Source organism: Eurytemora carolleeae, unplaced genomic scaffold (genome assembly GCF_000591075.1).
Source record: "Eurytemora carolleeae unplaced genomic scaffold, Eaff_2.0 scaffold52, whole genome shotgun sequence".
Taxonomy (NCBI): Eukaryota; Metazoa; Arthropoda; class Copepoda; order Calanoida; family Temoridae; genus Eurytemora; species Eurytemora carolleeae.
In genome coordinates, this window is record NW_019396055.1 from 374026 (window position 1) to 385187 (window position 11162).

General features: G+C 33.6%; 1 protein-coding gene across 1 annotated transcript; it reads left to right on the top strand.

The window, feature by feature from the left end:
- Nucleotides 1–2252: 2252 nt before the first annotated feature.
- LOC111706689 (N-acetylneuraminate 9-O-acetyltransferase) lies at nt 2253–11131 on the top strand. The gene is made up of 20 exons (XM_023479606.1): nt 2253–2452; nt 2843–2950; nt 3908–3978; nt 4267–4347; nt 4566–4639; nt 4921–5016; nt 5878–6005; nt 6304–6408; nt 6522–6565; nt 6979–7233; nt 7883–8134; nt 8296–8394; nt 8553–8752; nt 8823–8899; nt 9081–9232; nt 9330–9454; nt 9566–9686; nt 10058–10157; nt 10332–10488; nt 10976–11131. The coding sequence occupies exons 1-20, from the start codon at nt 2318–2320 to the stop codon at nt 11053–11055; spliced, it is 2460 nt and encodes an 819-aa protein (XP_023335374.1). The 5' UTR covers nt 2253–2317; the 3' UTR covers nt 11056–11131.
- Nucleotides 11132–11162: the final 31 nt, after the last annotated feature.

Here is an 11162-nt window from a genome sequence, read left to right on the forward strand (position 1 = left end):
GAAGAAGAATTATAATAATAATAGAAAAGGCAATTTTTCTTATATCTCCTTTAAAATGTTTTATTTCTGTTTTACAATCCGTGAAGGGAGGTAAGAACACTTACAGTATTATATTGGTATCTCTGCACCATCTGAAAGTTCCCTCCCCCCCCTCTCAGATACAAATTTCCCCCTTGGGAATTTCAGACTCAATTTAATTTGGCCTCAAAACTCATTTTTATATTAAATTTGATGGAGGGTAAGCGGGTTTGGATAGCGGGATAATTTGATTACTTGAACTAGAATAGAGTTTTGATTCCACTATTCCACTGCAGAGCTTCAGTTGAAAATTTAAATTTTATTGCTCGATATATTCTATACTATCGGGAGATTTTGTAGACAGATAGATATTTATGGATATAAATACACAGATAGTTATTTATAGATATACATACATATATACGCACATAGATAGTTATTTATAGATATACATACATATATACGTACATGGATAGTTGTTTATAGATATACATACATATATACGCACATGGATAGTTGTTTATAGATAATACATACATATATACGCACATAGATAGTTATTTATAGATAATACATACATATATACGCACATAGATAGTTATTTATAGATAATACATACATATATACGCACATAGATAGTTGTTTATGGATATACATACATATATACGCACATAGATAGTTATTTATAGATATACATACATATATACGTACATGGATAGTTGTTTATAGATATACATACATGTATACGCACATAGATAGTTGTTTATAGATAATACATACATATATACGTACACAGATAGTTGTTTATAGACAATACATACATATATACGCACATGGATAGTTGTTTATAGATATACATCCATATATACGTACATAGATAGTTGTTTATAGATAATACATACTATATACGTACATAGATAGTTATTTATAGATATACATACATATATACGTACATGGATAGTTGTTTATATGTAAAGATACACAGATAGTTAATCAAACTATCTGTGATAAAATGTGTTTATAGATGATGGATATGTGGATATTGGATTGTGGATATTAGATTAGATAATTTAAACAGATATTTATAAACATATGGATGTGAGATTTAATGTCAATGAATATAGAATAGTGAGAAAACAAAAGTTGGTATTTAAAACATGAAGAATATAATTTATACTTATTTGTGAACAAAAAGCATAAAGATTTGTTAGATGTGTCACTTTGTAAATTACAGAATTCATTTGAGAAATATACTGGTAATAATTTCAATTGAAAATATCGTGTTTTCTCTCTTCCATTTAAATCAATTTATTCAGTTGGATAAAAAAGTTTGTGAAAACAAATGAAAGGAGGATATGTTGGGAATAGAAGGGAGGGAGGAGAGGGAGGGAGGAATAACATGTTGGAAATAAGAGATAAGGTAGGGTTGAGAAGTTAGGAATAGAGGAAAGGGAGGAGAGGGAGGGAGGAATAAAATGTTATAAACAATAGATGAGGTAGGGTTAAGAAGTTAGGAATAGAAGGGAGGGAGGAGAGGGAGGGAGGGAGGAATACAATGTTGGAAATAAGAGATGATGTAGTGTTGAGAAGTTAGGAATTGAAAGAATAGAAGTAAGGAAGGATAGGATAAGAATAGAAGGAAGGAAGAAGAGGATAACTGTTTATGAGAAATTTTTGCTTTTAAGGAATATTTCTTGTTTGCTACAATCAATTTATTATCCCATATATCCTTCCATAACCACCCCCCCCCCCCAAGCCCCCTCCTAACCTTGGTTAATTCTAACAGCAAAATGCGACGTATTTTATCCAAGAAATCAAGTCTTCAGAAACATATTGGATAATCGATATGATTGGAATATAAAGGAACAAATAAACCAAATAAAAGGGAAAGTCAGCTTTCCCGAATATCCCTTCGAATTTCTGCGGAGAAAGCTCTCCTTGAATGGTGAAGTGCCGGGTTACAGTGTATTCTCCAACACTTGTGTTTACTCCTTACACCACCGTTCTTATCTCTCAGTGTTTATACGGTCACTGATTCATGGGATACAAGGACTTATAGTTCTCCTTCCGCAGACAATGTTCACGATTAGTTTATTTCTCTCCGTATCTAGTTTCTCATAAACTACTAGTTCAAGGAAGTTTGTGATCTGAATTTGTCAATATTGGAGTTCATTGCGTACGGGTTGCGTACTCAAAATGTAAACACTGCAATGTACAGTCCTTTATTATTATTATTTGAATTCTCTATTTCAGAGTTGAGAATGAATCTTCTTGCATGATTGTTCTGAGATGCTAGAAGATGACAAGGCAGGATATCCTCCAGGGTCTGGATACAGAGCACTTGCTCCCAACCTCTCCTCCTCCGGAGCGGAGAGGTTTCTCCACCTGGTCTCCGGCAGATTACTTTAAACTACTCAATATCACAACAGCGAAGGTAAATAGATTCTGAAAAATTATTAGTTGTGTTGTAACAAATCGAACAGTTCGAGGATCACAGCGTTACAGCTGTATATTACAGCTGTATATTACAGCTGTATATTTGTTTAAGGTTAAAATAAATACTTTTTCATTAATAAAGAACCATATTTTCTAAATTTTCTCAAGCATGCAAGGCAATTTTAACAACAAAAAATGGGAAAAATACGACATAATTCAGTTTTATTCTTGAAAATTTGTTATTATTTAAAAACAAACTTTTATTCAACTTAGAAACCTTTCTGAAACGCACTGTAAATCCCAAACTGTTAGCTGTTAGTAATCCATTAGATTTTAATCGTCGTCCCTGGCTTAACTGTTAAGCGATTAATATATTTTTTAATATTAGGCTCTTGCTTTGATCCTGGTGGGTGGATTCACAGTGTATCATAGTGTACTTCATGCTACATACGATGTAACTCCCTGTAAAGGGTTACTCAAGGATGGGATGTATAAGGTGGGTTTATTAAAAGATAACTCCAGGTAGAGAATATGACTGGAATATTATAACTACTACATGGGGATTTTCAGAAAAATTAAAATGAAATTTGATTTTAATTGTAACCAATTTTTTACTTTTGTAGTTTGTTTTAAAAGAAGTTTCATGCTTTATGCATCATTAAGAATCAAAAGAAATTTGACGAATGATGAATCCTTATTGATTTATTAATTAAAATATATCTTTATGTCATCTTGGATAAGAGAGACGTATTCATTTTCTTGAATTTAGACTCCTCCGTAAAGTCACGAGGGTAGCAACTTAAACTCAGTATTTTTATTTAAAAACAGGTTTTAAACTTTTAACTTTCTTTATATAGAGATGGGGGTCGTTTTTTCTTTCTATTTTAAATATTCAATATTTGCACTTTTCAGGGGCTACGCAAGAATATGAGATTTTATCATTTTTCAAAATTGTTTGCTCGATAAGCTTGCATGTGAATGCAAAATTGTTTGCTCTATGAACTTGCATATGAATGCAAAATTGTTTGCTCTATGAACTTGCATGTGAATGCAANTTTTCTTTCTATTTTAAATATTCAATATTTGCACTTTTCAGGGGCTACGCAAGAATATGAGATTTTATCATTTTTCAAAATTGTTTGCTCGATAAGCTTGCATGTGAATGCAAAAATTTTACACTGACTAATTCAATGTGGCTATTTGATTAACATCTCTTGTAGAGCCTCTAAGAATAAAAATAAAAAGTTTGACTGTTTATAAACGGATCACAAGGATGGCCCTTCCCTGGTTTTAGTATATAATTCTAATTTTTATTTCATTCTAAAAATACATAATCCTGTACTTATGTTTTTTTCCAGTAACATGGAAGCACTACTGTAAGGAGTTTTTTTCTTTCAAGGTCTTACATTAAAGACAACATATTCTGGTTAATGATACTTTTATTCCATTTCAGGGTAACCAGTGGCAGCCCTGGGGATGTATGATGCATAAATATACAAGGACGGATAGTGAGAGATGTTTCAGGTTAGAATTAGTACTTTTTCCTTCCCTTACATGTTCAATCTATATATGAAAATATTCTTTATTTTTTTTCTATGTATGTGTTCTGTCTTTCATATCATTTTGGCTAATTTTGAAAAAATTACAATGGTATGCAGATATGTTTTAGGTGCAACTAATTTCTGGGGGAGGGGGGGGGTGAAGTGAATTTCTTTTCTATAGATAGGTCGGAGGGGGGGGGATGACCTTTGAGGGAAGATAAAAATAAAACTGTTCTAAATTTATCTATATTCATCCAGTAAATGTACACAGGTACAGCAGGTTCTGGGGTAAGAGTAATCATTTTGTATATGTCGGAGATTCAAGGGTTCACCAACTCTACTCAGCTACAAGGTCATATATTCAAAATTAGAATGATTATAAAATATACTTGAAGAGACTTGAAGTAGTTTCAAGTAACTTTTCATTTAAAAAGTGGCATGTCTGATTCACAACTATGTAACCTTTAAACCTTTTTCCTAACCAAATTTTTCTTTTAATCGAATTTGAATTCTTAGAATAGAATTTGAAATGTGTAAAACACTATGAAAACCTTAAATGTTCTTCTCCAGGCTCTGGTTGGAGTCAGGTTCTGAACCCAGCATGCTTAAACCTACAGCAGCTGGTCAACCCTTATCTCACTCAGGTTAATTTGTATATATTAAAAATTTTCATGATTATTACCCCCCCCCCCCCTCCGTCAGTTTGTGGTGTAATTTCACCCCTAGTGAAATAATTTATGACTTTGCTACAACGTTGATTAGCCAGCCTATCAATGAGATATAGACTTGAAATAAATGTCAACATGACTTCAAGAAACCCTTTCATTAAAATCCCATAAACGATTCACAGCAGTCATATTTTAAAAAATACAAACAAATACGTCCAATAAATAATTCTCCGGAGTAAATAGTTCTAATCTTGTAGTTTGGGAGAATTCTGAGCAGAACCTGAAACTTGAATACATCCCAGCTCCGGAGGTTGATACATCTATGCAGCAGGCTCTGGAGAAGTGGGGGAAAGGTTAGGATTTGATTACCGATAATAGTTTTAATCTGATTCCTTGGTAGATCAAGAAAGATTAAACATCTTTCTTGGGGGATGAGGGGGGGAGTTTAAAAAGACTGTTATTTTCTTTTAAATGAACCTAAATTAAAAAAATAAAGAAGGGAATGTCCGATTTACAACGATACCTTTTTAACCTTTATCTGATCAAGAATGTGGGTGATATCTTCGTTGTTAGGCATAGAAAAGTGTTGAATTCTTGCAATTGCCTATATTTTTCTGATTGAACTGGTGGGAATCAGCACCTGACTGAGACCCTAACTCGGACGGCGGTCTGGGGATCTCACGTTGGGGATCTTTCATGATCATTTTCTAATACTAATCAGAAATTGGTATGTCACTTTAATAAAAAATTCCACATTAAAAAAATTCCAGTCGAAAACATGAATATCTAATTGATTCTTGATGATACAAAGCTTTGAAGGGTATTGGTGTGAATTCGACATGTCACTTAATAATTAAAGGATAGCATAAAATTGCGTCTACAGTCCATTTAAGAAAATACCTCTGGGCTGGGAATGGTTGTAGCTACTCTTTTTTTCTTTTATTGCAGTACGCTTATCGTCTTTTTCATTTGTTTCTTTTCATCCTTGGATTGTATTTCAGCATTTAGATTTTATAAAATAAACCGAAATTAAGCTTATTTTTCTCTATTTCATGAATACTACAGCAAGAACCAGACAACTGTGGAATGGAGGGACGATATTAAAGCTATAATTAAGTGGAATTGAGTTTGCTACAAAGCAAATAGTTTTACTAGTAACTTGCTAAACCACTTATTAAGATATTAGAAAACTAGTGTTAAATTACCACCCTGAGCCAGTAAGACTCAAGTTTCCGTTCCTAGGAGATCGAATGGAAGTATGGATGCTCTGGATGAGCATCGGAGAAACCTGACCAGGTTGAAACCAGAACTAGAGAATATCATGGAGTTCGGAGGAACTAAGGTAGAGCAAACCTGTTGAATAAGAAAACTTTTGAACTAAGTGAACTCATCAATTTAATTGGAAAAATTATGTTTAATGACAATTCGAATCTAGAAGGGTATTTTCATATCATCCATAAAAAACTGAAGCATTTACCTAAAAATAATTGTATTTTCTTTCAATTAAGGCATTTTTTGCCATTTTTCATGATAACTGCTCCTTTATATATAGAATTACAAAAAATGTTAAAAACATAAAATTATTAGTTTAAACATGTTTTACTAAACCATTGTTTATTATATTTGTTCTTATAATATAGGTCCTGTGGGCTCTACAGCCTCCGGTTAACTCAGATCTTGTGAACGGGACGGATAAGATAATCACAAACGATCTGATCTGGCAGTTTAATTCTCAGGCCTACCGGGTTCTGGGGAAATCTGATATTCTAGTCTGGTCCAGTCTTTACAGGTTTATTTACTTTATATCCTAGNAATCACAAACGATCTGATCTGGCAGTTTAATTCTCAGGCCTACCGGGTTCTGGGGAAATCTGATATTCTAGTCTGGTCCAGTCTTTACAGGTTTATTTACTTTATATCCTAGTCTGGTTCAGTCTTTACAGATTTCTTTACTTAAAAAATATAAAAAGATTCTTAAAGAGACTTTCGAAGTAATTTTAAGCGACCCAAATTTTAAGAGTTTCATGTCTGATTTACAACAATAATGTAGACATCTAGGTTCTCTTTCTTGAAAAGAGATAATTTTTATAAATTTCTTCCTAGTATCGGCCGCATAAAGTTGCTGTTTTAATCCCAAAATAAAATCAATTGTCAGAAGAAGAAGAAACAATGTGATTGTTATCAAGCAAAGGTTTACATGGTACCGTGTTTATACTCGGGCATGCAATACAGTTCACTTGAATAATGAAGAAAATCTCTTTGTTTAATAATAAAAAAATTAATCAGGATAAAATAATGATAGTTAAACATATCAGGTTGGTTGAGGGAAACCTTGAAGAAATGGTGGACGGATTTCATATCTCAGACCTTGCTCTATCCAAAGCAAACCAAATGATCCTAAACCTTGTCTGTAATGACAACATGAACTTCAACGATGGTTCCTGTTGCAAGAGCAGTGATCATAGAACCTCTCTGCAGACAATTACCTTCTCCATCCTGGCCGGAGCAGTAGGTCTCTCCGTTATCATCATAATCTATCAGTTGGTTACAAGGAGACAGGTTTCTAACAGGTCAACATATTTAGATGCTATATAAGCAAACCAAAATATGAATTAAGCCTAATTTTATTAGGACCTTGCTAGCCTATAGGAGTTACCAAACAAGAACTGGTTGTCGTCTTTATATCTTTTTATTTGAATTGTTGCAATGAACTTGTTATTTGGTAAATTCACTTCTCAAACTTTGGCCTCAACTCCCTGAACATTATAGAAATATGTCAATTTGTAAACAATTACAAATTGCAAAACCCTTAGTAACACAACTGATAAGAGGAAGAGTGAAGACGATATTTATTCAACATGTTTACGGTTAGGAAGAGTGAAGACGATATTTATTCAACATGTTTACGGTTTACACTTTTCTATTCAGATTTTCAGAAAATATAATTATCTTAGCTTAGGCCCATTTGTTCTAGATTAATGATAAAATAACTAACATTTTTGCCAAACTTTTACAGCAAAGGAACATAAATCTTTGCAACCTACTGGTTAAATCTTTGATATAAAAATAAAATTCATAGTTTGAAATATCAAAGGTCAATGAAATCAGGTTGCAAAGATATAAGGCCTATGATATCATAGTTTGTTGCAAGAACTCAGTTCATTAGTTTAAATGTTTCACTAGCTTTTTCTTCATGTTTAAAAATTGTATTTCATTCAGTCGATATCAGTCAAGCCGTCCTGGAAATCTGAGTGTATGCGACCTGCCCAGTAACTCCCTGACCAACCTGATCTTCCCCCTGGCCCGCCTAGCGGTCATCTTGGCCTACTTCTACGTGTGCGACAGGACCAACTTCTTCATGAAGGAGAACAAGTATTTCACCCCAATCAACTTCTGGCTCCCTGTCTTGTACATGATGGTGGTGGGGTTGTTCTTTAACGAAGAGTCCAGCTACACCAGTGTTCTCCACGTGTAAGATAATTATGAGTTTTTTTATATGCGCAGGAAGAAACTTTTTGTAAAATAAAGACAACGTGATTCTCTAGCTTTTTTAAAAACTTCTTCAAGAAATCTAAACATCCAGGGTTACCCAACTATGTACAATGAAAAAAATGAGAATTTCATATTTTCAGGGATCAGACGGATGAATGGAAAGGATGGATGCAGATGGTAATTCTTGTTTATCATATGACTGGAGCAAGTGTATCCATCCCAATATATTTACACATCAGGTAAAGAACAGATAAAAGATCTCATGATAAGATATGATTTGTAACATTGATCTTCTTAAGTTTAAGTAAATAAAATTTTAAAGAATGTATTTCAACTGTTTTTCCCATTTTCGTAAATTATAAATAATTTTTTTTCTCTCAATTTTCTGTATTTGCAGAGTTTTGATCTCCTCCTACTTGTTTCTGGCAGGATACTCACACTTCAACCACTTCTGGATCAAGGGAGTCGGGACAGGTATCTCCAGGATGCTCCAGGTTCTCTTCAGGATGAACTTCCTCACCTTCGTCCTGTGTCTGTGCATGAACCGACCTTATCAATTTTACTTCTTTGTTCCTCTAGTCTCATTTTGGTATTTAGGTGATTATTAAAAACTTTTATTTACATTTCAATTTACGAGATAATTTTTTTAAAATTTATATTTCTGCAGTTTTGTATTGTGTTCTAATTTCTCCTCCTGTTGTGAATAATCAGTGCGTTGAGGGAAACTCAAGCTCAATAACTCAGGTATCAGCTATTTACACTATCCTAGCCGTTGTGGTCGACCTAGAAATTTTTAATTTTTAAACTTTAGTTAATTTCTTTTTAAGTTTCTCTTTATGTATTTTTTTGAATATTAATAAATCAAAAAATACTAAGAATTTATTCCAGACGATACTTATTTAATCTTGAAGTTCTTTTTTTCTAGTATTTGTACGTGGTTCTGAAGTTGGTTGCTCTCGTGGCGGTCATCTCAACCCTGTACATGTCGGAGGTGTTCTTCGAGAAAGTATTTGTCACAAGGCCCTGGAAGGCTCTTTTTGTCACAACAGATGACGACATTCATGAATGGTGGTTCAGGTATTTAAGGTTTATTCTGATGGTTAAAAAAATGATATTTCATTCCACTACCTTAATTTTTTTAATTTTTTTAACTCCCATTACTATCATATTTTAGGTGGAAGTTGGATCGTTACAGTATCGTGTACGGATCTCTCTTCTCCCTTGCAATCATTATTGGCGGGAAACTCAAGCTCTACGATGACAGCAACCACAGCTGTCTATGGCCAAGTGCCATAGCAGGAACAGACGCCATTTTGAAAATATGTTTATTTTTTACAAATTTGTTACATTATCGTACGTGTTATTTTCGTAGATTTTTTCAAGGGTTTATCATGGCGTCTCTTTATCTAGTTCCGGTTAGTATTGCATCCTTGATAGGGCTGGGATCCTACACTATATTCTCCTTCTTCTGCAGGAATAAAGCGGATGGAAACGAGATTCATCCTTACATTTCTTTCGTTCCTATTGTCAGGTAGTTAGGTTATATCTTCTTAGTTGCTTATGATAAAAATCTATGATTTTAACTACTTAGAATTTAAAAATTCCATCAAGAATGTAAGATGAAATTCTGAATAAATTGTTATCAATAATAATTTATATATTTGACACTTATGATATTGTAAATTAAAGTAATTGAGTCTTTGCCACAAACTAAAATTTTTCTAATCCTTATATCTTTTCAATCTGATTGTGTAGACCTTTTGATTTTCAAACTTAGATAATTTGATCTATCAGAATTCATAGTTTGAAGTATCTAAGGTCTACGACATGGGGTTGCTTAGCTATAGGGATTAGAAAATCAGAGTTTGTGACAAAAAACTCAATTCCTTTGTAATCCTTTAGTTTGGTGATTTTGCGCAACATGGCGGGATTTCTCCGTTCAAGATACTCAACGTTCTTCGCTTGGTTTGGAAAAATCAGTATAGAGCTCTTCATTTCACAGGTCTCGAATTGAAACCTTTTTTGGAGTCCAATGTCATCCCCGCCCTTTGTGATTTGATTTGACTTTAAGTGGTTTAAAAAATTAAGATAGTGTCAAAAACAAAACTCTGGTGACAAAAACCATGGACACAAAAAGGAATAAATCCAGCAATTTATAAATGATTTTTATCTTCAGTACCATATTTGGTTGAGTGCAGACTCCCACGGTGTACTGGTCCTGATCCCTAACTATCCTGTGCTCAACATCCTCCTCACCTCCTTCATCTTCGTCGCAGCCTGCCACGAGATTCATCTCATCACTGTACAACTCACTCCATACTTTGTTCCTCCAGGTACCTTAGGCGTAACTAAAGATTTTCCTATGAAAATTATGCTATACAGACCTGGTTGACTTTAAAGTGTCGCCGGGATTGGCACTTGGTTTTACCTTTCCAAATCACTTATATAGCCTTAGAACTTAAGATTTTAAAGTCACAAAATTCTTAAGTTCTAAAGGAGTAATTGACAATATATCCTCATATTCTGGTGCCGTGACAAACTCCTGAAAGACAAACTCCTGAAAGACAAACTCCGGAAAGACAAACTCCTTTGTCTCGTCAGGAGTTTCTCTCGTCAGGAGTTTGTCTTTTCAGGAGTTTGTCTTTCCGGAGTTTGTCTTTCAGGAGTTTGTCTTTCAGGAGTTTGTCACGGCGCCCATATTCTTAAATATTTTCAGGTCAGAATTTGCTCATATCACAGTCCAAAGTGGCTGACGGGAGGGGGGGGCCTCTTTAAAGAAGAGATTTGAAAACCAACCAATTAATTATTTTCAATTTTTAGAACCAATGCTAGCGATACGAAATATTATCGTCTTTGTTCTGATCCTGGTTCCGATTGGAATTCATGACGGCATGTTCTAACTCATACATGTAATATAGATTATGTACATTTATCCTGTACAGTATACATATAATTGATAAATAAACTGTAAACTTAGTTAAGTTATTATTAAATGTAAATAAATATG

Excerpts from the sequence above, each read along its gene's own strand:
- LOC111706689 (XM_023479606.1), top strand. The coding sequence starts at position 2,318 with ATGACAAGGCAGGATATCCTCCAGGGTCTGGATACAGAGCACTTGCTC. Across the intron at positions 6,566-6,978 it reads GTCTGGTCCAGTCTTTACAG|GTTGGTTGAGGGAAACCTTG; the intron begins GTTTATTTACTT and ends TAAACATATCAG. Across the intron at positions 10,158-10,331 it reads TAGAGCTCTTCATTTCACAG|TACCATATTTGGTTGAGTGC; the intron begins GTCTCGAATTGA and ends TTTTATCTTCAG.